General features: G+C 38.0%; 4 protein-coding genes and 3 long non-coding RNA genes across 13 annotated transcripts in view; 3 read left to right on the forward strand and 4 right to left on the reverse strand.

The window, feature by feature from the left end:
* Window positions 1–26,972, reverse strand: part of LOC124329250 — a 409,843-nt gene that overhangs the window by 61,740 nt on the left and 321,131 nt on the right. The gene's annotated exons all lie outside the window — the stretch shown is intronic.
* Window positions 1,028–4,398, forward strand: LOC124329113 (protein quick-to-court-like). 3 transcript variants are annotated; one of them, XM_046788129.1, is made up of 7 exons: window positions 1,028–1,228; window positions 2,190–2,584; window positions 2,671–3,010; window positions 3,077–3,298; window positions 3,361–3,567; window positions 3,652–3,734; window positions 4,013–4,156. In XM_046788129.1, the coding sequence occupies exons 2-7, from the start codon at window positions 2,217–2,219 to the stop codon at window positions 4,020–4,022; spliced, it is 1,230 nt and encodes a 409-aa protein (XP_046644085.1). In that variant the 5' UTR covers window positions 1,028–1,228; window positions 2,190–2,216; the 3' UTR covers window positions 4,023–4,156. The 3 variants fall into 3 exon arrangements, with proteins under 3 accessions (XP_046644085.1, XP_046644083.1, XP_046644084.1); XM_046788127.1 differs by lacking the exon at window positions 3,652–3,734 and having other exon boundaries at window positions 1,030–1,228; window positions 4,013–4,398; XM_046788128.1 differs by lacking the exons at window positions 1,028–1,228; window positions 3,652–3,734 and adding an exon at window positions 1,316–2,095 and having other exon boundaries at window positions 4,013–4,398.
* On the forward strand, window positions 6,472–8,182 carry LOC124329244. 3 transcript variants are annotated; one of them, XR_006916652.1, is made up of 6 exons: window positions 6,472–6,662; window positions 6,732–6,995; window positions 7,062–7,221; window positions 7,281–7,393; window positions 7,541–7,760; window positions 7,836–8,182. It is a non-coding gene; the product is annotated as an uncharacterized LOC124329244 (long non-coding RNA). The 3 variants fall into 3 exon arrangements; XR_006916653.1 differs by having other exon boundaries at window positions 6,474–6,662; window positions 7,548–8,182; XR_006916651.1 differs by having other exon boundaries at window positions 6,475–6,662; window positions 7,541–8,182.
* LOC124329243 lies at window positions 11,546–13,422 on the reverse strand. The gene is made up of 7 exons (XR_006916650.1): window positions 13,408–13,422; window positions 13,066–13,357; window positions 12,733–12,996; window positions 12,507–12,666; window positions 12,335–12,447; window positions 11,968–12,187; window positions 11,546–11,892 (listed from the first exon to the last, which is right to left on the reverse strand). It is a non-coding gene; the product is annotated as an uncharacterized LOC124329243 (long non-coding RNA).
* LOC124329181 (protein NipSnap-like) lies at window positions 14,094–15,989 on the reverse strand. Of its 2 annotated transcripts, XM_046788230.1 has the most exons (7): window positions 15,829–15,989; window positions 15,554–15,739; window positions 15,029–15,191; window positions 14,878–14,964; window positions 14,639–14,819; window positions 14,371–14,567; window positions 14,094–14,265 (listed from the first exon to the last, which is right to left on the reverse strand). In XM_046788230.1, exons 1-6 carry the CDS (start codon window positions 15,903–15,905, stop codon window positions 14,419–14,421), a joined length of 843 nt encoding a protein of 280 aa, XP_046644186.1. In that variant the 5' UTR covers window positions 15,906–15,989; the 3' UTR covers window positions 14,094–14,265; window positions 14,371–14,418. The 2 variants fall into 2 exon arrangements, with proteins under 2 accessions (XP_046644186.1, XP_046644185.1); XM_046788229.1 differs by having other exon boundaries at window positions 14,094–14,567.
* Window positions 16,211–18,478, forward strand: LOC124329132. Its single transcript, XM_046788165.1, has 7 exons — window positions 16,211–16,416; window positions 16,485–16,539; window positions 16,616–16,774; window positions 16,847–16,945; window positions 17,064–17,129; window positions 17,218–17,361; window positions 17,423–18,478. The coding sequence occupies exons 1-7, from the start codon at window positions 16,394–16,396 to the stop codon at window positions 18,086–18,088; spliced, it is 1,212 nt and encodes a 403-aa protein (XP_046644121.1). The 5' UTR covers window positions 16,211–16,393; the 3' UTR covers window positions 18,089–18,478.
* On the reverse strand, window positions 18,207–24,916 carry LOC124329015 (serine/threonine-protein kinase Tao-like). Of its 2 annotated transcripts, none has more exons than XM_046787922.1 (16): window positions 24,784–24,916; window positions 24,112–24,209; window positions 23,666–23,954; window positions 23,396–23,591; window positions 23,170–23,322; window positions 22,902–23,077; window positions 22,662–22,824; window positions 22,412–22,593; window positions 22,128–22,337; window positions 21,861–21,995; window positions 21,618–21,799; window positions 20,954–21,557; window positions 20,663–20,845; window positions 20,444–20,562; window positions 20,278–20,369; window positions 18,207–20,173 (listed from the first exon to the last, which is right to left on the reverse strand). In XM_046787922.1, exons 2-16 carry the CDS (start codon window positions 24,126–24,128, stop codon window positions 20,043–20,045), a joined length of 2,832 nt encoding a protein of 943 aa, XP_046643878.1. In that variant the 5' UTR covers window positions 24,129–24,209; window positions 24,784–24,916; the 3' UTR covers window positions 18,207–20,042. The 2 variants fall into 2 exon arrangements, with proteins under 2 accessions (XP_046643878.1, XP_046643879.1); XM_046787923.1 differs by lacking the exon at window positions 24,784–24,916 and adding an exon at window positions 24,479–24,671.

Consider the following 26,972-nt stretch of genomic DNA (forward strand, 5'->3'; position numbering starts at 1 on the left):
GACGTTTTACTTTGAATGGGAATGAGGCCCTAGATTTGGTGGACGCACCGGATGTTCTTATCAGGCAAAGTCAGTGGAAAAAAAAGAGTGGGCGAAGCTCATTACCGGGAATATTTTTGTAAGTGAAAGAAAGGGAGGAGCCTAAGTAAGGCACAATGTTCCCTAACACGTTACAAAATGTCTGGTGTCATGTTTACATTATGTATGCTGCACTATTTTGAACAGTATTCTGGGTAAAAGTGAAAATAGAATTCATTGCTTGGAAACGCCAGCTGGGAAAGCGTCGGTGTCGCCTGATGATATTTTCAGACGTGCACGCCCCTGTCATCGTTTTTTTTTCTCAATCTAGATTTTTTAATGCATTAGCTATCGCATTAAAAGTGGATTACCCACAACTCAATGATGGAACAAGTCGGAAGTAGCACATACTGAAATAGATAAATCAGCAACTAAAAACAAAAAATCCAGAAAACAGAATTTGTAAAAGTGTCAGTTTTTATTTTGCAGGTTCCTGAGGAAGGAAATACTCTTCTCCACTCGAATATGCCTTAAAAGTTGCAGCGAACTACGCGTAACGATAGTAGGAAAAGAGGATTAAATATCGATTTAAACTTTTCCTCCTATTGAAAAGCCTCCTATTCTTTTAGGGGGTTGTTTGATCTTTTTTCCAATGTTTTCCTTTGAACAACCGACTTAAAATGCATGCAAATCTCATATTCACAACACACTCGCCGTGTCGCGTAGCGTAAGCGTCAAAACTCGGGAACGCTTTCAGAGGAAAAAGGCAACATTCGGGAGGGCTCCGGGCTGGCCCGCCTGCCATGGCTGTGGTGAGACCAGTATTTTGGTATTCAGTACGTAGCTCTGGCTCTAGTCTCTCACACACCAAGAGTCCCAGTCTCCCTCTCCCAGACCGGAAAGTATTTTTACGGTTACATGAAATAACTTCAACTAGGACAACCACATCATCATATCATTAGTATTGCTTGTTATACGTGTCGTCTTGATTTTCTATTCCCGACTCCTGAGTGGAGTGGAGTTTGGTTCGGTTGAGGACAAAACGACAGACGTTGCAGCTCGAGGCGGTTTGTCCGCTAGCATTTTTAGCCGAAGGATTTGCCTCCAGCTTTTATTCCGCAATTGACTTTCACACACGACGCAAACTCCGTAAAAAAAAAAGAAGAAAAATATCCAGTGGAGTTTCATACGGCTGCTGGAAATTGTTTTGGTAAGTTATGACATTATTGATTCAATAGCTTCATTGAACTAGTTTTTAAAAGTAAACGATTTCGAGTTCTAAGGTTAAGTCTCCGTACATTTGCTGATTCACAGCGCAGATAGAACATTTTTCAATGTAGGCTAGTGCTCGGCACGATCAGCTTTTATGTGATCCAATTTTCAGTGTTGACGTCAGCAAACAAACCTGGTGTTTGTGTGGCTTCCACCCATATCATGTACTCTGTTATTGTTAAGAAAAATAAGGAATTACGTCAGAGTTTGTTGCAGCCGGTAGTAGTAACAAAAAAGGAATGAAAGACGGTTTTCCGACATCTTATGCGTTATTTTAGTTACCTTTGCTATGTCTGTTTGGCAGTTATTAACTTAAAGTATCCTAGCAACCGCATCTTACATTGATAACGCAAAAGAATTACGGTATATTAGTGACATGTGGAAATAAAGCAGTTCGAAAGTAAATCTATTCATGTGGTCAACTATATTGGAATGTGACTAGTACATGTTAACAAAAGTATTTGTAATAGTTTGGTAATTTTATGGAAAAACAACGTTAGTATAGTCTATCGAGTACACAATTTTTATTTTAACCGTTTTTCTAGGCGCGCAGTGTACTACAACTTTGGCTTTTGCAGCGGCTGTTACGATTTACAATTAGAGAATTATATCTATATGCGCAGTATGCGGGTAGCCACTAGCCAATGCATATAAATATAACTGTATTTCTTCTGTTTCTTCTTCATTTACCGTTCAAAAAGACGATGCAAACAACAAATTTAGACCACAACATCTCTGCGTTATTAACTGATCAGACCTTTCAATCTTTCAATCTTCTTTTTTGAGAGCTACATTATTCTTAGTCGTACGTCCCTATTCAAAATAACTCTTGATCCATGTTTGATTTAAAAACAACCTATTAACTAATAATCATTTTTTTTTTTTACATTTTAACAAAGGCGAAAGGACTTGTCAACGCAACGGATATGGCAGGAGTAAATCCATCACTGAAGGGGAAACCAAGTAGCCGAATTCCACGGTTGCAACGTTCCGCCTCTTTTCACGGAGAGCGGAGAAAATCCAGCATAACACAAGAGCAAGAATTCACGGAAGAAGACTTGACAGAAGCGCAAGACGATGTCGGCTCTCTGAGCAGCGTTTGCAGCGTCGCTTCATGTGCAGTGTCGAGTAGGGCTTACCCTGCCTACCGTAAAGCCGTCGAAACTGCTTGTGATTTTCAGAAAGGAAATAACTCACCGAAATTTACATTTCACTGCTCTACTCCTACCAACGGCTGCCAGGGTGAATATTTAACACCCACGCAACGAGCGAACAGAACCATCCGTCAACTCAAGTAATTTAAAAAAAACCAGCTGCTTGCGTTTTCCAGAAATAACGCGCGCGTATACTCATACAATATTGACTGTACACACGCTCTAGGTCGCTGCTGAAAGAATCGGAGGCCAATAGCAATTATAAAGAATTTGAAATTCAACGCCTTACCCGCGAACTCGTCGGATTACGCCTGGAACATGCTCAGTGTGAGAAAAGGATATCTGGAGGAGATAAAGAGTCTGATGGTGCTACTCATTTAACGGCACCCTCTCTAGCCGATTCGGGTCATTTTGACGATCTATCTTATCATCCTAGTCAGTTCAAGGATTCCTTTGCAGAAAAAGATGCCGACCTGTATTCTGGAGGTTGGACGGCCGAGAAAAACCGACTCACGAATGCCTACTTAGAGAAAATAGAGAATCTAACAAAACAACACACCAACGAAGTAATTGCTTAAACAAATGTCATTGCCAGTGCTCTTGCTTAATGTTTCTCTCCTGAATTATTTTAGATGCAGGACGTGAAAAGTCGATTCACAGATCGACTTGAATCGGCTTTAACCCAACTCAGTGATTCCAACACTCGTTACGCAAACCTGTTGACTAGCCACGATTTAACTCGAGAAGAGCTGGAACGAGTGGGAAAGGAAAAGGTTTGTTTGCGTCAGCACATTGAATCGCTCGAACGAAAAATTGCGCAGCTTCAAAATGACATGGAAGAAAGAGAAACATTGGTATACTTTACAACAATTTGTAATTCAACTGCTGGAATTGAGTATTTGATTCATTTTAATAGGAATATGAAACTCGGGAGAAAGAATTGATTCAAATTGAATCTCTAACTCGAGAGTTGGCAGAAAAAACTGAAATGATCTCAGAACTACAATCAAAATTGGAAGACATGTCAGTTGTTACTGATTTATCAACGACACCGAGTAATGACCAAGGAGATTGCTCCGAGACCCAGCATTTGCAAACCGTGGCTTCCGCTTTAGAACAACAGGTAAACTTTATAGTCATAATAAACTGGGGTTTTAATTGATCCTGAAGTGATCTAAGATGAGGACTGACAAGTGACTTTCGGCAGGTTATTTCTAATTCTTCAATGGCCTGGATATCGGGAGACGAAGCTATAATTCTTTGGTTCAGCCTTCAAAGGCGAATTCCGAGGTTGCTATATTAATTACGTCCGCAAGTTATCTGCTTTTATACAATTACTCTCTGTAACATTGATTTCACCCTCGATTTTTCATATATAACAGTTTGCTTAATTGAGCTATTTGAGTGACGAAAACCCTGCCGAAAGTTCTTGTCAATTTTTCCCCAAATCAGTATTGCACCGTAGAGTAAACGCCCCTTTCACCAATCTATTCTTACTTTGTAGAGCGTCTGTTTTCTATGGATGCGTGTAGTATATCAAAGCAATTGAAAACTATTTTTCTTTACAGGAGGAGCTAAAAGATAGTTGTTCCAGAAAATGCCTGAATAAAGACAGCAAAGACGACACGAATCACATCAACCATCCATCAGCAGATCCCTCCATACTTCTCAAATTTTTGCGTTCAGCAATATTTTATTTATTAACAGACAGTGAAAACGGAGCAGAGCATCTACGAGCTATTCAGAGTATACTGGAATTCAGTCCAGAGGAGCGGTATGCGGTAGAACGTGCAGCAAGACACGGTTATTTGTAAAATTTGCCTTCTCTATCCAGACTCATTTTATTCACGAACATCTCACTACAGAATTTGTTATGACAGCTTCATTAACACGTTATATAAAAATACTATAAGATTTATTTGTTAGCAAATACAAAGCAGTTTTTACCTTCAAATTAAATTAATTTTATTTAGTATTATATTATTACGAGAAGCGTTGCGACCGCAGCACTACTTTGCCTAGTTATGTTTACACCGGAACACCGTCATAATGCAGCAACACATTACCGTACACTGTGACTGTCGCAAAAGCAAATGGCGGCTATACGTCACTCACGAATAGACACTCCGCCATCTGGTGGACAAAATATATACACCTAGACAAGCGACATATTCAAAAAAATGTGTGGTACCGCGAGGCACCCGCGTCCCGCGGTAGCGGTACCATTCACTATTGGAGGACATTGGCGTTTGCGTAGAGCAGGCCACCAAATCTCGATGGCGGAAACCTCATGGCCTTTTCTTTATTTAAAGAAAGACTGGAAATAATTTCTGGATTTCTTCACCACATTATGCAAATTTACTGTACAGCAAAACTTTTGAAACCTGTCTTGACTTGTTATGGTCTCACATAGCTCATAACTAAACACAAAAAATATTATTTGGAAAGATAAACTAACTCTTACTCTGTGCATCCCAGTCGTTTGGGGACAAGTCACACAGCAGTTCATATGTGAATTAATTCTGGCAAAACTACACCAAAGTCTCGAACAGTCAAAAGTGTCTCATCAGATTATTCAGTGTCAAACAGATATTATTCCACAACATATTCCTTGATACAAAAAAAATTTAACACTTTTTCTTCTCTAAGCTCTTGCAGTCTTGCAGATCAGATTTTCGTTAGGAGATTCTTAATATTGTTATTTAATTCTTGTCTGATTGTGTACTTAATTGTATTACAACTTCTCCCTAGAATCACAATGCGTATTTTAGGGACATGAGAAATTGAGAACAATCACAGCATCAAACGTCACAAATCAGCGTTTAAACAGCATGGTGAGATATAGCTGTCATTTTGAAAGAGGAGGAATGGGCAAGGTTCATGATAGCGGAAGTAATCATAATCATTAGACGCATTATAGATTAAATGGACTAAATTACCATTAGTCCATTGCGGGATCATGGAATAACCAATTACTATTTACCAAAGACAACAGTTTTATTGATTGAAATATAATGAAAGAGGGTCCCGTTCCCGTACTCCCGTTTCCGTTGAAAAGGCTGTTTAGCATCCGTTTTTAGAGAACAGGTTGCGTTCTTTCGGTATCGACATGCCGTGTAATTAGTATGATTTAAACTTGCAACTACTATTTAAAAATGAAACGTGAAACCTTGGTGATATCGCCAATTAACTCCACCAGTCGTTGAAAGCCTCTCTTTTGGTTCTCCTCCCAGAGGTCGGGAGGGAACCTGGCGATGCAAGTCGCGTAGCACAATTTACTAAACCGTTAACGGTTGTAGCTTATGTCATCAATGACGTTATGGAACAGTAACAAATGTTTTCCTCGAATACTGCACCCTAGATAGCGAAGTAGTCGAGCTATACTAACGGTTTACCAATTAAAAACAGGGCATTAAGAAGGGAAAGCGACAATAACCCACATAGACACTAGTCCTTTTAACATGTAGACACTAGAACTTTACAATAGAACATAAACATAAGTCAGTTCTAGTGTCGTCAAAAATTTACATTTTAAAATTTAGCTAGGTCTAGTGTCTCTACTTCTAGTTCTAGCGTCTTCGAAGACATTTTAAATTTTAACGTTATAAAATTTACAAAATCCAAATTAAATTTTTTAATTCCAAATTGTCAAAGTTTTAACATAGTTTTAAATACTGTTTAGTTCTAGTGTCCTATAAGCTAGTTCTAGTGTCTCCTTAATTTAAAAGTTAAAAAAGAAATGTTTGTTCTATTGTCTTCGATAACACTATGAGTGTTAAATGTTAAATTTATTTTTTAAATTTCGATTCGAGATTTTCGATTTTCAAAAATATCCTCTTAGAGCCTGGTGTACTTAATGCTGCCATCTAGCGATAGGTTGGCGAATGCCATCTAGCGATAGGATGGCGAATGCCATCTAGCGATAGGATGGCCATCTCTATCGGTCGTGGTTGTTGCCTTTGTTGCTCTGTCAAATCTGTTGCCATGGTGGTTTCAGAAGATCTTTTCCCACAAGAACTTGCCTCGTGTGGCCCTAAAAGTCATTACTGATTTATTTTTTATTTTTCCAAACAAGAATGTCTTGCAACGACGTAGATGAATACACAATGTACCTTCAGTTGTACAAATGGTACAAACAGGATTGTGTTGAGATGGGAAAGGTTCCCAAAGAATTAATATCGTTTCTCGGACAGTTAAAAGCAAAAGCTCGTGGCCCTGGTAATGCTGTTTTTTTTTAAATAAATTGTGATCATACATATATCTAATTTGTGTTTTCATTACCTCTAGGTGACGATAGTCAGTTGAAGGGAAACTTAACTGAATCGCAAGAAAGTAAACCATCTTTGGTCTCAGTCTTGGAACCTCCTTGTCCTTCACCGATGACAACCAAATTTGATAATGTTGCTGCACATTTTACAACCAGCTCATCCTTTGGTCATTCAGCATTGAATCCAAAATCTGCTAACAGAGCCACAAATTGTCCAGCCTTAGATGGCATCAAACGAAAGCTGAGAACCATTGAAGGGAAAAGTGTTCCTACAGTTAAGAAAAGTATGGGGCTTTCAAATTTTTTTTCTTAGAATTATCAACTCAATTCTTCTCTAAAATTTAATTTAGGATGCATAAACACATCCACATTTACATTACATGTATTTGTGTTCCCACACTTCGGCTGGTTAGGAAGTACAGCCACTACAGGAGAAAAGGCAGACTTTTGTGACATGTTTTACAGAGCTGGGCTCTGGAGATAAGGGAGCTGGAAACATCATTCCTGGCGGTATGACTGATTAAAACTACTGAAACTGAATAAGTCATTCATGTTTACAAATCATTCAGGTGCCACACTGCTTTTTGATGTCGAGTTGATGGGCATCAACCAGGCCCCACCTCCCCAGAATGTTTTCAAACAGATTGACAGTGATTCCAACAACCAGTTGTCGAAAGAAGAGGTAAACAATTGGACTCTTTGTGTGCTCACTTGCTCATCAGCTATAATTGGTGTTGCTTATTTTCAATATTGGATTTGATTATTTATACTTTCAGTTGACTTGAGTGTGCTTCTTTTATTCATATGCTTACATGGGTTTAATTTTAAGGTGGCAGATTACATAAAAAAGCACATTTTCCCAACTGAGAAAGCTGAAGAGGTCCCTGCTGAAGAAGGAGCACCGCAGCAGCAAGATCCTCTCAAGATTACTGAAGAGATCTTCCAGCACGAAGATCACGACCGAGATGGCTACATCTCGTTCGAAGAATTCTACGGACCGCACGATGAACTCCAAGTCTTCCATTCTCGCGATCCAGTTTAAATCTCAGGTGCGGAGAATCGAGATTTTTAATATCGAATTTTCCTAATAAATTAGAATAATTTTGTTTTCTTTTCAAATATAGAATTAGCTCTCTCAACCGGCCATAACAAAATGCAATTCCATATTGTTCTCTTTGTTGTTATGTCTAAACCTCACTACCTGTTTCTGTACTCGTGTTATTCGCCCACATGAATTAAATGTGTTGTTCAACCTCGAGTTGAAAAACTCAAGAAACTATCAAGAAAATCGATTAATTATCTTGTAAACTATAAAACATTTTTACAAATATTCCATGTAAATCTTTGTTTTATCCTAAATTACTCTTCTTTACTTAAGATTCGGTTAATCAGTGCTATATACTCGTTTGCCAGTTGTTTATTATGTTTTTATTTGTCGGATTGAATTCAGAAAATATAGGCGTTGATCATTCGAGTGTTTTTTATTATTTTGATCCTTAAATACAGATACATGGCAAATATGTTTAATTGGTAGTCTATCCAGCAATGCACGGCGTAGAAAAAAATGCATCGAGTTGACTAAGCAAGAGGCTGGAACAATGAATGATTGTGGAGGTCATCCAAGCATCGTTTTCATCTACAAATAGTTTGTCTATTCTGTGGTCAATTGCGGAATGAGTCCATCAGTTTAAAAATATAACTCTTAGAGAAAGAAGAAAAGTTTTGTGGGTATTTTAATCTCTTTTGATGACCTCGGCCTTGCTGTGTTGATGATTATTGATCCGGCGCCACCATCAACCGACTGTTTTTAAGGTGTTATTCGCTTAATTGATATTCTTGGATGCCATTTCTCCTTACGTGTGTATCAGATTTCGCCCTTTGTCCACTGTGAGACGACAATATTCCTCATTACGTAACCTTCTCATTTATTGCCGCAAGATATTATTAAGATTCCTTATATTTCATTTCAAGCGTGTCGAGCCGAGAGGTCTACACTTATTCTATTAATTTACTATTTACAACAAAATAGAATCATCCTGTTATACTCGTTCTCTGGGAGTCACAAGTTGATTGCTCTCCTTGTGTGTCCTTATGGTTTGAGATGTGAAGAGGTCACACAGAATTCAGAGTGGAGAGATAGACATGCTAGTCAGGTCTCCCCCCATATATAAATCCGTCTGACGGGCTTTCAAAAAAAAACGAAACAGCAGCAAGAGTTTCTTCTGACGTGAATCGTGACGTATAATACACGTGAGAAGTGGCTCAGCTGCCGCAGTTTATTTGATGAATACCGAGTTGCTACCGCATTTTTGTCTTTATGTTTCACGTCCGAGCCAACTATTATCTATTATCGACTCTTGTACGTAATTAAGTTATTGCTTTCTCCACTACTTGAGACAAGACGAATAGCTTGAAAAAGAATATACAGATACAGCAGCGGCACACACATAAATCTGAATAAAAAACCGGGTAAATTTCATTAACATCTAATAGCTATCAATCTGCTATGAAAATACAAGAAAACATAGTACTGGCAACGCAAAGAACATTGCAATACTTTGACTAGATGCTGAAAGTACAACGTAATTATGTCTACACAATAAGGTCGAGAAACAACATCATTGAAATGTATGTCGGAATAGCCTCTAGGTGCGTTATGATTACAAGTTTACTTCTGTATATACATCTCCGCAGTTTTTTAAAAATGAAAAACCCGTTTCTTGATTAAGATTGAAATAGATATGCATCGTGTGTTGAAAATATCCGGAAACACGCGACTCTGTATAATAATAATTCACTGCCCCGAGTTATACAGTATTATATTAGCTTATATACATTTCCGTCGATATTCAACTGTGCACCTATTGGCTGTTTCAATGTTTTTCAAACGGGAAAACATGCTGTTGTGTTACGTTTTTATATCCGCATTGGCCACAAAAAACAGGAAAAAAAAAGTCTTTTGCGCTGCCAACCGCATCCTTAAATTCCTTATAATCTTAGACATACGCTGATGCATGGTCAAGACGTGATAACAGCACCGATCTATACGTACAAATTATATGAGCTACTTTCACCTCCATCTAGGATTGCTCGGTTGCTGCGTTAGACAAGATTCTCAAACAAAAATCCTGTTTGAGGTCCGCTCCAACCGAGATGAGCTCTATTCTGGTAGAGATGAGAAAAGCAAAGCATGTGCTTTACATGCATCCTTTTCTTCAGACTTGCAGTGAAGTAAGAGGCTCGAGAGTAACAAAAAAGAAAAAAGAAAACTTTTGGGCACACAGTCCATCACTTTTAAGGTGCGCGCTGCTTATCGCCTTCGCTCCAGGCTTTTCTCCACGATAAAAGCAACAAACTCTGCAGCATCCGGCAGCAGCTACACGTAACACGAGTTGAGAAGATTGTGTAAAGTAGACCGTGTTTGATCATTGCAAATCTGCAGGATGTACATAATACAGGGCTAAACCTATTTAATACATATCATATTATGTGCAGAATAACGAAAAAAAGAGAGGACACAGATCTTTGGACGTCTTTGGATTGTTAAAAAAGAATAGGATAACAAAAAGGACCCAAATGTTGATAATATCTATAAGAGAATGAAGTTTAATCTGCTAGCTTTTTAGGTCGGATTGTACAACGAGACCATTACTAAATTGTCTTGCCGCATCTCAATTCTCAACTATTTATAGGTCTCCTCCTATCGAATGACGCTGTGCTACAATGGATTCGAAGACCTACAAGCTATACACTACTTAGACACCTGAAAGCCGTAGTGCACGCGAGCGGAATGCAAAAAACTATATACGTGTGTAACTAGTAGCCTACAGGCAAACGAGTAATCAGTGCGCTAATTTGCCAGTCTAATGTCTATAGACCATAATCTCTTAAATTAAACGTTTTACAATGATTAGTGACCAAAAGTTATCCGGCTTTGAGTATGCATTCGACACGTTGACGTGATTTTTGTTCAAACTCTTATTTGGTGTTTGATAGTGTTGGTGCTTTTCAGCTTTTAGTTATGTATAGACGCGAAAAGAGATTGAGAGGCCCTCAAATTTAGCTCAACGGTGGTTTGGTCTACTATATGCCCAACACACACACATGGAGGAGAACCAGAATACAGAGCTATACAATGTGTTCTCACTCTACATTGCTCTAATACATGCCTTATCTACATGTAGGGAGAGAAAAACCGGACTATGGAGAATAGTTGAAAGAGTTTTTTGTATAGGTGTTAAAGATGTTACTTTTGTATGGATTTTACGAGATTTTAAACGTGTGTTTAGCACATGCAATGGACATGTGTTCAATTCCGCTGGAAATCCGGTATGACCATCCATCAATGTCATAGAGTCTATCATGTATCGAAAAAAGTCATGCAGTATCCCTATAACAGAAGGTAACCAACGGTCACCAATACCTTTTAACATCTTACATTTCTTTTTTAATAATGGGATATACTAAAGCACAAGCAGAATCATTAGATGAAGTCCAAAAGAAGAAAAAAGGGTTGGCACCTGCTGCTCTACAGTGCACATCAATAAAATGAAGAAGATCAGGAACATTTTAGCGCGAGTTAATCCAACGATCAGATGATGACCATTATAAATACAAAACTGATGGATTCATTCCGCAATTGACCACAGAATAGACAAACTATTTGTAGATGAAAACGATGCTTGGATGACCTCCACAATCATTCATTGTTCCAGCCTCTTGCTTAGTCAACTCGATGCATTTTTTTCTACGCCGTGCATTGCTGGATAGACTACCAATTAAACATATTTGCCATGTATCTGTATTTAAGGATCAAAATAATAAAAAACACTCGAATGATCAACGCCTATATTTTCTGAATTCAATCCGACAAATAAAAACATAATAAACAACTGGCAAACGAGTATATAGCACTGATTAACCGAATCTTAAGTAAAGAAGAGTAATTTAGGATAAAACAAAGATTTACATGGAATATTTGTAAAAATGTTTTATAGTTTACAAGATAATTAATCGATTTTCTTGATAGTTTCTTGAGTTTTTCAACTCGAGGTTGAACAACACATTTAATTCATGTGGGCGAATAACACGAGTACAGAAACAGGTAGTGAGGTTTAGACATAACAACAAAGAGAACAATATGGAATTGCATTTTGTTATGGCCGGTTGAGAGAGCTAATTCTATATTTGAAAAGAAAACAAAATTATTCTAATTTATTAGGAAAATTCGATATTAAAAATCTCGATTCTCCGCACCTGAGATTTAAACTGGATCGCGAGAATGGAAGACTTGGAGTTCATCGTGCGGTCCGTAGAATTCTTCGAACGAGATGTAGCCATCTCGGTCGTGATCTTCGTGCTGGAAGATCTCTTCAGTAATCTTGAGAGGATCTTGCTGCTGCGGTGCTCCTTCTTCAGCAGGGACCTCTTCAGCTTTCTCAGTTGGGAAAATGTGCTTTTTTATGTAATCTGCCACCTTAAAATTAAACCCATGTAAGCATATGAATAAAAGAAGCACACTCAAGTCAACTGAAAGTATAAATAATCAAATCCAATATTGAAAATAAGCAACACCAATTATAGCTGATGAGCAAGTGAGCACACAAAGAGTCCAATTGTTTACCTCTTCTTTCGACAACTGGTTGTTGGAATCACTGTCAATCTGTTTGAAAACATTCTGGGGAGGTGGGGCCTGGTTGATGCCCATCAACTCGACATCAAAAAGCAGTGTGGCACCTGAATGATTTGTAAACATGAATGACTTATTCAGTTTCAGTAGTTTTAATCAGTCATACCGCCAGGAATGATGTTTCCAGCTCCCTTATCTCCAGAGCCCAGCTCTGTAAAACATGTCACAAAAGTCTGCCTTTTCTCCTGTAGTGGCTGTACTTCCTAACCAGCCGAAGTGTGGGAACACAAATACATGTAATGTAAATGTGGATGTGTTTATGCATCCTAAATTAAATTTTAGAGAAGAATTGAGTTGATAATTCTAAGAAAAAAAATTTGAAAGCCCCATACTTTTCTTAACTGTAGGAACACTTTTCCCTTCAATGGTTCTCAGCTTTCGTTTGATGCCATCTAAGGCTGGACAATTTGTGGCTCTGTTAGCAGATTTTGGATTCAATGCTGAATGACCAAAGGATGAGCTGGTTGTAAAATGTGCAGCAACATTATCAAATTTGGTTGTCATCGGTGAAGGACAAGGAGGTTCCAAGACTGAGACCAAAGATGGTTTACTTTCTTGCGATTCAGTTAAGTTTCCCTTCAACTGACTATCGTCACCTAGAGGTAATGAAAACACAAATTAGATATATGTATGATCACAATTTATTTAAAAAAAAACAGCATTACCAGGGCCACGAGCTTTTGCTTTTAACTGTCCGAGAAACGATATTAATTCTTTGGGAACCTTTCCCATCTCAACACAATCCTGTTTGTACCATTTGTACAACTGAAGGTACATTGTGTATTCATCTACGTCGTTGCAAGACATTCTTGTTTGGAAAAATAAAAAATAAATCAGTAATGACTTTTAGGACCACACGAGGCAAGTTCTTGTGGGAAAAGATCTTCTGAAACCACCATGGCAACAGATTTGACAGAGCAACAAAGGCAACAACCACGACCGATAGAGATGGCCATCCTATCGCTAGATGGCATTCGCCATCCTATCGCTAGATGGCATTCGCCAACCTATCGCTAGATGGCAGCATTAAGTACACCAGGCTCTAAGAGGATATTTTTGAAAATCGAAAATCTCGAATCGAAATTTAAAAAATAAATTTAACATTTAACACTCATAGTGTTATCGAAGACAATAGAACAAACATTTCTTTTTTAACTTTTAAATTAAGGAGACACTAGAACTAGCTTATAGGACACTAGAACTAAACAGTATTTAAAACTATGTTAAAACTTTGACAATTTGGAATTAAAAAATTTAATTTGGATTTTGTAAATTTTATAACGTTAAAATTTAAAATGTCTTCGAAGACGCTAGAACTAGAAGTAGAGACACTAGACCTAGCTAAATTTTAAAATGTAAATTTTTGACGACACTAGAACTGACTTATGTTTATGTTCTATTGTAAAGTTCTAGTGTCTAAATGTTAAAAGGTCTAGTGTCTATTAGGTCTAAAGTAGGCATGCCATTAAGAACTGTGATTAAATAAGGCATAGTCTTATTGTGGCAGTGCACTAAGTCTAAATAATGATGAAGATGAACCTTTAAATTTCCCGTGAAACGTGGCACGAACCATTGCCATAGGTCAAGTCCGGGGAATATTGGCCTAGCATTGAGACTAATGTCCTACTATTTACCTTTTCGCCAAGTATGTGATTATGCTAAAAACGATCGTAACAATATTTAAAATAAAAAATCACTTTTTTCAAGTTTATTTTTCCATTTTAAATGCTGATTCAAACCACACGAAGCTCTTCTGTACACCATTAATAAACTAATAATTTTCTTATTTTGTTTTAATAATCCCCAGTTGACCATTGACTGACCTCTGCACAATTTTGCTTCCAACTCATCTTACTCCAGTATCCCTTTTTCATCAACACAGTAAAATGAAAAAGAAATTAATATTAATAATAAGGAAAAAATAGTTGTAATATGTATATATATAGAAGGGAAACTGCTGAAATCCAGACCTATCAAAAACTACAAGACTCCACAGAAGAAATCTTGGTCTTGAAAATTCACTGAGTAGGTGAGAATGGAAGTGGGACCATTATCTTAGTGTGCATCTGTTGAATTAGGGGTACAGTATAGGCCACGCATTCATCCCATCCCGGTTTTCTCCAAGCTGCTTCACGAGTTTCCTTACGTGACTGAAGGTCTGAATATGCTGCAAAAAATTTAATTTATGAAACGATTTTAGGTGGTTTAATTGGGAGTAATAATTTTTGATTTTTTTACCCCAGATGTGATGAACATTATATAGTCTTCCAATTTGAGAAAAAAAGCCAGCAAACGCCTCGTCGTTTTCACGCCTAAAACTGATGGCTCTTGCCCAATTGTTACCCCACTCAATCATCGTTCCTGGCTTTAGAACGTAATTGCGAACCTCATACACGTTGGAGTCTTTTCGACTCTCAATCTATTGAAATAAACACGTATGGCAATAAGAAATAAGGGAATTTATGTGATTGCAATACCTGAGGCCAAAAGCTAAAGGTGAGAACGTATTGGTTATGTCGAGCACGAATGCACTGGCCTTGCTCATTCCACAAACGGCGATACTCCTGAAAATAAATTAAAATTTCAATAAACCAACGTACATGTTGACGTGCGAAAATTTATACTTGCATTGTTCTTTGCAAAAGTTACGCGCGCTCTGTCAATTTCAGCATAACCTCCAATGTAACGCCAAACGTGAAATGCTTGATCCTGATCACCCACAATCACTGACCAGCTTCCAACTAATTCAGCATTGATACCAGATGAGCCCATGAGCTGACAATGTTTTTCACTGAAATTATGTGTCAAAAACAGATCTTGTTAGTCTGTAAATGTCTAACCGTAAGGAAGCATATCTGTGAATTCTTATCCATTTTCAACTTTAGCAAACTAAATTTAAATCATTATATATCATGTTAACAGTTGTTAAATGACAATACATGAAAGGTGACAGCTAACATTAATTTTTTAACTAGAATTAGCTTCAAAATTAGTTCAAACAGATAATTTATCTTTTTAAAATGTAACAAAAACCACCAAAATTGTGGGCACCATTTTAAACCTGAAAAAGAGTGTATCTAAAAGCTGTTTAATTGCTACCATAATATAAAGAAATGTTGAGACATCAGAAATTATTATAAAAAAGCAACATACTAATTTGAAATGTATTTTTCCATCATGTCAGGCCTAATGTTGTGAGTTTGCAGTTCGTAGATGACATCTTTATCAGAGAGAAGGCGAGAATGAGACTCCTTTGTTGGTTCAATTTTTCGAACAAACACTTTGGAAAACCAATTATCTTTTGATTCATTCCTGAAATTGTGACTAGTGGAAAGGGTCCTAAATTGAAATAAATATTATGTATTTTCAAAATAATCAGAGTAGCCTAGACACTGAATTTAAGGAAAACAAAGAAATTTAATTGTTACCTGGTACAAGACGGCGAGTTATAGACGATTCTAATGCCTGTCACCAAATTCTTGAGCTTTACAACAGCTGACGCCATTTTCCTCAGTTTATATGCAAGTCTATGAAATCAGCAGAGGTCCTATATCTATTCAAGAAGCAACTTGAAGCCGGAAAGCAGCCGAAATTTCTATGGCAAGCGCTGCCTAATTTATTAACCGAAATAATGTTTCATTATTTTGTTATACACATTTGTTTTATTTAAAGATCAAATTATTCCGTCGGTTACTTCCTTCACAGTCGATTACCGATCTGATCTAGCAAAGAAGGCATTATAAATTATTGAAACGAATTTCATTATTATAATTATTTCCATTTTTTAAGAGCGAATTACCTATGCGAAATAGGTTTTCCAAAATATCTTATTTTTGCTTGTAATAATCACACATTGAATCACAAAAAAATATTTTATTTGAATTTGTCTTTTTCCCAAAAATTACCTGAAAAAGCATTTTGATTGGTTGTCATAGTGATCAATAAACGAATCCCAGGCTACATTTATTTGTGTGTAACATTCTTTATCGCAAAATGGAACTTCGCAATGAGCTAATGTAAGAAGTTTATAATTTCTTAATCTTTTTTATAAATAATAAATTTGTTTCGTATATCAATTATCAAGTCGACCTTCTCGCAATAAGCATCGTTCAAACGCTGTCACAGCTATGCGAGTCATTGTAAGTAAAACAAAAAAAATTCCCATTGGATTACTCTGCTGTCTATAAAGACATGACGATCAATTAATCATGGCAGGATAGAAGAGAAACTGTGACGCAGTTGGAGCAAAAGTTGGTCATAAAAAAGAACGAACTTTTACAAGAAGAAGCGATTTCGTTAGAAAAGCAAAGAGCAATAAAAGAAAAAAGGGAGCAACTTGAACGCGAAGAATATCAGAGTTTGCAACTGTTTCAGGTGATACTTAAAAGTGTCCAATCTTTTAAATTAATATATTATTAATTATAAATTTGGCTGGAATCCAATTAGTTAAATGGGAAAGTCCGCGAATCTGTTTCTCTGGCTCTGGAACATGATCTAGAAGAATGTCGAAAATTAGACGATGAACAACATGCACACTTACTCAAGGTATTATATTTGATCTAACGCCATGCCCCAGCACACCATGGCTCAATTCCATCAAACAGTTACAATATTTTTATTTCTTGTTAATTTTACTCTTTGTGTTTATTTTCATCTTTTTTAGATGGAGAACCTTGAAAGCGAATTAACCGAGTTGACTACCAAACTGGAGTTCTTGCAAAACTATCAGGTACTAAGAACATTACCGTACTGCACGTAAAAGCATTCACACCAAATTAATCGTGTTTATCTTTTCAAAATCGTATACGATTACTCAGAACACTATATCTGATGTTGAAGGATTCGACCGAGTAGTCAGCAAATTCCAGGAGTTAAATCAAACGTGGCAAAATATGGCAAATGAATATCGTTCAATTCTATTCGATGCAGCAAGGTCATCGTTCAAGAAGGGTCATCAAACGGTAAAACTTTGTGTTTGTCATCAAATCTCATAAGCAATCTTTGCTACTCACAACATTGCAGGAAATCCTCATGCGACATCTACTTGGAATTAATTCAGATGATAGTCAACGAGCTACAGATGCGTCTGAGTCAACAAATCGCAACAAGACGGCTCGAAACTCTCAATGGCAAATTAGTACCATGGCAGAGTCGTTCAAGCAACACGGTCACACTTATTTAGCGATTATCAATTTAGCTGCCCACTTGTCCAGTCACCCTATAGCCCGGACTCTTATGAGCATCGGTGAGTCTAAATCGAATCTCAAGTCGATCAAGCCCAGCAAAAGTCACCTTGGGAAGAAAGAGGAGATGGAGCGGGTTCCTAGTGTCGAGCAAATTCATCAGCCGGTGCAGGACTTCAAAGAGCGATGGAGAACTTTGGCCGCTGCTGCCATGGGCGATAGTAGACAATATCGTGGCGAAACGGATGCCTCCGTTTCTTCGGAGATTGGCAGAACTGCGGACTCGGTTAGTCTTGAAGTGCAGAACAAACTAAGCAATTTGGCGAATATTGATGACTTCGTGGCATCGTCGTCTGGTCCTAAACAGTCAGTCATTAATAAGGTCGCCGCGAATAAACTTGGTTTCATCGAGCAAATTCTCTACGACCTAACTTTGATTAAAGACGAGATTGAGTTTCATACGGACCCTCTATATTACAACGAGCCTGGGCACTCATTTGCTTAAGAGGGAACAATTTAAAATATTCGACACGTCAATGTCACCTTAATTAAAAAAAATAATAATTATTAGACTAATTAACAGGTATAGATGAAATGTGACTTACTGATAGCTGATTGCTAAATAAAATTTGACGAGTGTATTGTATTCGAATATGTTTCGGTAACACTCATTCCTTGCGTTTGTTGTAACAGAGAGGATCAAGAGGGTCTATATAGAACTTAGGTATGGGGATGAGCTATAGGTTGGGAGAGAAATCCCAAAGTTAATACCTCCCTCTGACGAAGATTTTTAAAAAATTAAAAATTATTAAAAAAAAATGGAACAAATCCAAATAAGAAAAGTGGCAGAGAAAAAAAGAGCGGAACACGAGGGGAAATACACGCACGGAATACTTCGGGAGAAAAAAAAAATCTTACAACGGTCCAAATATTCCACTGACGAGAAAATCTACACTCTTGCCTCCTTTTGACCCTATTTTTTTGAGGTGAATAATTTGCACGTTATGTGAGCCGAAATTCAAAAGTCATTGAAGAATTCAAAGAACTAGGCAACTTTAAACGGAAAGCACTTCAGGAATAGCTAAGAGTGAGGTGATTATTACGCAGTTGTGGGAAATCTTGGCGGCATAAGGAAGAACTTTCTACAATTGGGCTACGAAAATTTTCGGCTTTTCCTTTTGCTGTAACACAACTTGCTCACTTGATGTAAAACGTGCTTATACTGTCTCTTTTTTCCCCTTCTAGATCGATTTCATCATTGTCCTTGCGTGAAAGTGTATGACGTGTCTGAAACTTGTCTTTGTTCGTCGTTAACATACATAAACGGAATTCGCACAAAACACGCCTTTCACCAGACAATTGCTGTAGTTAGAAAAAAGCAAATGAAAACGGATGAAATCAACTTTAGCATCAACAGATGACTACGATAGTTAGCTGTGGCTGTTGGAAATTCCTTGACATAACAGGGAACGTTAAAGATGCTAAACATAATTGTCCTATATGATTCATTAATATTGGGTTTCAATGAAGAGGGAAATCAAAATATTTGCATGTTTATGATGAAGTCAACTATGCGATAATCAAATGCAACATGAATAGGGCAGAAACATCTCTTTTGATCTAAGATGCGGGAGTCCACTATTTCGCTGTTCTGTTTGTTCAAATAGTCGAGTTCAGAGCCGACTCGTCATAAATAGTGACATTTTCACTAAATATAATTTGAAAACAAACATGCGCAGACGAACGGTTACAAGCAGGGGGACATGCCAGTAGATTCGTGAACAGTACGGGTCGAAGTTCGAATGTGATATGTACCTCAAGTCAAAATTATGTCTAGCATTTCCACTTAACAGGATCTTTTCCCAAAAACCTTAAAAACGGCCTGAATAAGTTTCGCGTTTGGCTGTAACAAGTCTTCGGGTGAAAAGCATGGCGATGCAAAAACTCTTTGACAAGACGCATTCACCAGTACATTTGTTTGGCCCATCCTAATCACTGACGAAGGACACGAAATGAGAACGGACTTTTCTACTATCAGATTGTGTTGCAGTCAATGTATCTGGGATGTTTTTTTGTTTTTTTCTATTTTGTTTTGTTAGTTTAGTTTTTTTTTTTTTTGTAAGTTTTAGTTTTAGTTTTTTTTTTCAAGGGGCGTGTGTGGATTTATGGCCTGTTAAACATTCGGATAATTACAATTTTAAAAAGCCGCTTCGCCCGAGATGGATTTCGGAGGAGGCTGTTGACTAATTGCCCACCACCTCCCCTCACCTCTCCATGACCTAATGGCTCTATCAATCAATTTTGTAGACGCAAGCCTGCGAGCTTGTTCCCTGCTTAGAATGCTAAGGATCGATTCGACCATCATTCCTGTGCCACGTCTAGCTGGCGTGTAGAGGTGCTGAGAGTAAATACTATACAAGGGCGGGAGGTCGATAAAACCTATTGGATGGCCATACAAGTCATGGGCGTCCGGTGTAGGCATAGTTGGAAGAGACCGAATTGGACGACGGAGTAAACGAGGAAGATTGTGACGAGGATGATGCTGAGGTGGTTGCTACCGAGTGGTTGGGACCGTGGTTGTTCGACACCCCTTTGAAAAATAATAACGAAATAAATTGATAAACAATAATAATAATAATATTAATAGAATGAAAATCCCATCAGATAACAACAGCTGAAATAAATCGCACTTACCGGGACGATTCAGACTTAATGTGCTTCCTGTCATGCTATCGGAATCGTCATCTCCATACGTCTCACGTGGAGGCTCAGCAATAGCTAATGCACTAAAAGTTATTAAATTGAAAATCAGTTTGATTGATACATGAATATTTATGGAAAAGAATAAAAGTATAAGAACCTGAAACCAAGTCTAACCGATTCATCGTCAAAACGCTCTAGCTCTTTAGCTTGGTTTTCATGAAGTAGGCGGATCCGATCGGAACGTTCTCGCAAGAATTCTCGCGTCTCCTCCTCCATCTAGCAGCATCGACAATTTCAACATTAATAACAATTTTATTGAATTGAATCGAAGGATAGATGCGTTAGGTAAATCCAAGTCAGCATAAAGGAAACAAACCTTTTGTTCGAGGAGAGCACGGCGCACCGATACTCGTTCTTCTAACTCTGCTCTTTCTCTGTTGCGCTGTGCTTCAGCCGTCATTTTACTTTTTGACTGGTATGCCATAAGAATTTCCAATTCTCGCTGTAGTTTGTCGCGCATTACTTGGGCTTCCACTTCTTGTGATTCATCTAAGCGTATCTAAAAGTAAGATTCACGCAAACTATTGTTAAAACCACCAGTTCCAGCTTCACGCAGTAAAAAATCGTCAGAACACGAAAATAATAAAAACGCAGAGAAATTACGTACCGATTGTTTCTGAAGCATCTCAGCGATACTCTGCTCGTACTGCTCACCCAGCAAAGCTAATTTACGTCTCTGATCATCCTTTAATTTCTTTATCACACTCTTCTGTTGGTCTCGCGGTGTCGAAGCTAGAACTTGGGCCTTCAGGGCTTTGTACTGGCGGGTTTGAATCTTGACCGTCTCTCGGAATTGCTTGCGAATTAAAATTTCCTTCTGCTTCAAACTTTTGGGCTGTTGCTTCAACTCGACAGCGTGTTTCTTGCGTAATTCGCGCTCTGCTCGCTGCGTGTACTCGTGCTGATTTGATAGTTCCGTTTGATGCTGTCGTCGAAGTTGCTCCTCTCGAAGCATGTGAACAGCTCGCTGCTGGCGATACTCCAGCTCTTGCGTCAGCTCGTGGTGGCGAAGCAACATGGCGTGAGCCGTTTCCAACTGAGCTTGCCTCCTGTTGAGCTCTTCGCACAAGAGCTCACGTTCTAGCCTGTGGTATGAAAGGAGTTTGGCACGCCGTAACCTACGCACTTCCAACTCCAAGTAGTCCTTCTGACTCTTTGTCAAACGCTCCTCTTCACGAGCTTCGATTGCCTTCAGTGAATCTTTGTAGTTCCTGAAATCAGTTTTGCTTGATTAAAACACGATCGAAATTCATTACTTTGAATCGTCTTACTGTAGTGATGCATCTCGTTGGCGCTTTGTTGTGCTTTCGTCACTACTAAGTTCTTGCTTCCACCTTTCTTTGGTTTGTTTGTATTCACGACGGACCTGAGTTTCAAAATTTTTTCGCTCCAGTAAATGTCGGGCGTTGATTTCCTTTGTTAGCTTCTTTTCACCTGTCAAATTTTGCTTTAGCTGTAAAAATAGGAATACGCGGTTAGTAAAGAATATTTTTGTATTTTGGTTTCATTCCTACTTTGCGTTCTAGTTCTTGTTGGTGTTTGACATGAAGCTTTTCCAGCTCTTTACGAAAGGAAGTCAACAACGTTTCATATTCTTTGTCAAGCATTTGTTTGTGGCCTTCCATTTCAACCCTACATCTCTCTTCGAGCTAATAAAGAGATAAAAGAAAATTGATTAATTAAACATGGTTCTTCACACGTCGATACTCTTAGGCTGTGGTCGGACGCAACTCTCCACAATTAAAAAGAGGAAGAGAACGATGATTAAATCGCCTAATTACCTTGACCAAAGCACTTTGATGTTCCCGGCGCATTCGTTTATAGCCCGACATTTGTTCATGCATTTCTTCTTGCATATGTTCTTTTTGCTGTTTCGAAACGATCGACGTAGTCCTTATCGTGGCAAAGTGGTTAGTATTCAGACTGTTGGCAGTGTTGGTACTAAGTGACAGACCATCACTCCCGCTGGACAAGTTGTTGACAAGGAGTGACTAATAGAGGAAAAAACCAAAAACAAATGATTAGGTTCGAGTTTTACGAAAAAATTTATTAACGTGTAACATACCTTCGTCCGATTTCGAACCGACATGGGGTATATCGAGCTGTTGTCCGGATCCACGGTGCGCGGTGGAATACTGCTAGTGGAACTACTTTGTGAACTAGCACTGATACCAGTTGACTGAATACTCTGCTCAGATGTTATCGAATTACTCTTACTACTGTCACCTCCACCTTGCTCTTCATCACCTAAAGTGGAATAATTTTGAATCTCGAATTTAAAAAAGAAAGTGCAAAACAATTATGAGTATGACTACCTTCTCCATCACCAGTAGTGCTCTCCGTCTCACACGAGTCAACCATTAAAATTTTTTTCATTTTGCGATAATTTAAATTGTCCAAATCTCGAACGGCAGCTTTGGTGCGATGAATCAAGTCAATGATTACAGTTCCAGGTCGCGGCCGCGTAATAAATTGATGCTATTAAAGGATAGTTTTGGAGATCATTTTCATGATTTAAAAAAGTAATTAAGAGCTTTGGATGTAGAGGTACGTACGTGTAAAAGTCGACCAGCAGTAGGTCTGTCAGAGGGGTTCTTTTGTAGACAGGAATCAACGAAATGACGAAACACTTCCGACCAGGTAGAAGACGACAGCGATGGGCTATCGTTCTGCGCTATGTGATACAGGGCACTCATGGCATTCATATTAAAGTAAGGAGGTTTCCTCTCAGCTGAAAAAAAATAAATAACAAATAGTGAATATTCATACTGATATGCAACTATTATGCAAATACTGAGTGCATTAGCAACACAAGAGACTTACCTAATTCAATGCACGTAATTCCTAATGACCAGACGTCCACTTTTCCGTCATACTGCCCTTCATCCATAGCTAGAATGACTTCTGGGGCCATCCAATAGGGAGTTCCAACAAAACTGTTGGCTGGACAGTGCAAACTTGCCGAACCGAAATCAGCTGAGTAACGAAAGATTGTTACATATTACATACAAAGCAACTAAATAAAACAAAATCGTAAAAAATCGGCTACCCAGCTTAACAGTTCCAATTTCAGTCAGAAGAATATTGCCAGCCTTGACGTCGCGATGGATGCGATTCATGGTGTGAAGGTAGTCCAAACCCCGTAAAACTCCATCACAAATGCCGGCAATTTCCTCCTCGCGCAGTGGTCTTTTATGTACCTCAATTATATCAGAAGCTGATCCAAGGCAGTACTCCATGACCAACTGTGTTTATACAAAGTATAACAGCTTTAATAATACTATAAATACATAAAACGTAGACGTATCAGAGTACTGACCCATGCCGTATGTTCTCTGAGGTAGCATCCTTTATATTCAATCGTGTTGGGATGGCGCAACTGCCGAAGGAAACGAATTTCTTTAAGGATATCCTGCCACTTCTCATGGCATTGTTTTCCCATGTACGACATTTTCTTAATAGCCACAATTTCCTTCGTGAATGAATGACGAGCATAGTAAACAGCACCAAAACTTCCATGGCCGATCTCTCGAAGATCTTCAAAAATTCGGTCTGGGTCGTCATGGTCGAATAGGTCCGATACTTCTGGATCCTTCAAACTACCTGCCCTGTATTATGAATAGTATAACTAGTTTGTCCCTTTAGAATTACAATGTATAGTCAAGTGCAGTTGATTTACGAATTACAAAATTTGATTCAGAAATATTATTTTTAATGTTGTTAATACAAAAAGAATGGAGGAAAAACAAACAATTAAAATCTTACCTAGGTACAGTAGGCATAGTATGGCTGTAGATTAATCACAGCCTCTATTACACATAACACATTGAAGCTCACAGCATCACTCCAGTTCCCATGACAAGCTATTATACAAATTCAGTTATTGTGTGTGTACATAGTTCAATTCTAACGAATAAATAGATATGCCTATCATCACAAATTTTAAGAAATACTTTCAATAAGCAATTTACTGGGAATAGAACTACAATAAGTGGGTTTTTAATAAATAAATTAACTTGCTTTACTCTAAGAAACTCCAACTCTTCAAATTAAATAAAATGAATGACTGACAAATTAATCAATTTGGGGTGTAGGAAATCATAACATCTCACAAAAATGTTTCTGAACTTACAATCACTTGAAAGATTTGTCACTCAATCAATGGGGTCATTCAAATCAATTACACCCTCCAAGGAACAAATGCAATGATGGAACTACTTTCGCCGTTAATAAAAATGAATCGAATAATTGAGTGCAAGTGACTTTTGTCTGATCGGACGATATAATCCCACTATGAAAAAAGTTAGAGAAGCACAAATCTAGGCAAAAATGGCGACCTTCCTCAATTCAAGTACATCCTGAATATTCATCAGACAGGTAGATGAACAATCTGGCTGTTGGTGACTAGAGAATTTTAATCCTTGGAAATGAACTTACCAAAGATCACGGTAATTTTTTACGTCGGAACGACAGATCTATAAGAAAAATCGAGTATCGGTAATTCCGGTTAGAAAAACAAGAAGAATGGCGATGGGATCTATAAATTTTTCAGTAACTTAGAACAGACAAAACACCATCTAGGGAGTGAAAAATCAACTAAAGAATCCATCTCGCGGGTCTTGAAAACGGAAAAACTGTCGAAATCGTCTGCTTGTGTTTTGATTTTGCTGATTGTTTTGATTTTGATTCTCTGATTAAAATAATTAATAAATAATAATAACCTATTAATATTAAAATATATATTTCTATTTTGGCGGGTTTTCATATTCTCTGATCACTAAATAACTTGCATGTAGCCTCCGCCGGTAGGAAACGGGAGGCCTAGTCGAATACAACGTAGTACTAGCCTACAAGAACTTTTTTTTTCATTGATTAGGTGAAAATTAAAATTATATTTGCTAAAATTGCAATAACCGGGAGATTTTAAAATAATAGTTACATTTAAAAGTCCAATAATTTCCATCAAACCTATTATGGATCCTTAGCATTTTAATTAAAAAAATGCTCCTCCTTCACCTTAGTTTAAATTAATTCTAGTCTCTAGTTGGAGTAAACTTTTAACTTCATTTATGTTAGTTAGGAAAATTTACTTAATTGGGACAATAAAATATCTAACCAAGGCGAACTGAAGGCTTTATTTCACTTTGTTTTATCGACAGTCTTGAGTATAAACCAGACGAAAGAGACATCTAAAATGAAATGACGAATGTCGCGGCACAACACTCAATAAATGGAATAAATAGGCTAACTATTGACAAAACGCAATTATCTAAGCATCTTTAGAATCCCAAGAGGAGAAAGGTTAAATAAAATGAAAATTGTGAAATCATCGGCTCCTGTGAAAATGAGCAAATCAGACGAGGATTTTGTAATTGCCACAATTCCAATTGGGAAGACAATGAAAATGATGCAAGAAATAAACAACAAAACGTAAAGTGAAAAAAAAATCTTCATGACTGGAGGCGCTGAGCGTTAACGTGATTCTTTCGATTCTTTTCATTCGAACATTTTCACGTGAAGCTGTAGGCATTCTCGATTGCACGACTGGATCCTGAGTTTCCTGCGTTATTTTGTTGATTCAAAGGAAGTTGTTCCATTGACTCGATTCTTCGACGGACAGATTCTCCTCTCACAATCACCTATTCCAATCGAATCAACCAAATTGTTTGTAAGAAACATTTAAAAAAATCTTTTCAACGAAGTATACCTCCCGAATAAGGGGCGGCGTCGCAACTCTTCTGTCTGACAAGTTGCTCATCCCTTGTCGAGTAGACGACGACACAGTCATCGCCTATAGTAAAAAGTTTTAATACAAAATCGGATATATATTTTAAAAAAAAAGAAAAATCACCTGAAATGCGGATTCGGCAACTACATACTGAGAAAGCGTAACATCGGATGAACCCCCCGACTCCAAGGGGATCGGATGCGAGCGAAAGTGTTCCAGCATGTCAAAAACTGACTGAAACCAAAGGTGTTGAACTCGACATTGTCCCTCACTACTAATTGTAAGGCGTAGGTGCTGTGAAGTAAGACGATATAATAAAATAAAAGTAAATCCTAATTATTTTTAGTGATTTACTTTGGCGCGTCCTTGGAAGTTGAACGTCAAAACGAATTCGCCTTTACGTGTTTCACTTTGGCGAACTAGAAAAACTCCGTGTCCAACAGCTCCTTCTTGAAGGACGAGACCAGCTGCATCAGATCGACTCAACGTTCCGTGAAACCAAGGGTAGTGTCTCAGTGTTCCATACAAATCTGTTACATAATCTGGATTTAAATTACTATCTGGTTTACCAGTTTGGTTGAATTTTTCATCAAAAACAGCATGAAGTCTCCTTAAACAAGGATCAACACAGTGAGCTGATTCAAATACCTTGTTCCTGATCAAGTCGACTAGTGACTAAATCGGAATCTTCGACACTGGGAGAGACGGGGAGCAGGGAACGAGATCCCCTGAGAGATAGAGTTCGTGTACCAGAGAATTCGGATGGTTGGCTTGCACTGACGGGTGTCGATAAATTTCCATTCGACTCGCTTTCTCCTTCGCGCAATACGTCTTCTGTTGGAGATCTGTTGAAGACACACCAATGCTGGTTAGGAAAATTAACGTGCGAACCCATTCT

Source organism: Daphnia pulicaria, chromosome 3 (genome assembly GCF_021234035.1).
Source record: "Daphnia pulicaria isolate SC F1-1A chromosome 3, SC_F0-13Bv2, whole genome shotgun sequence".
In the NCBI taxonomy this organism is placed as follows: Eukaryota; Metazoa; Arthropoda; class Branchiopoda; order Diplostraca; family Daphniidae; genus Daphnia; species Daphnia pulicaria.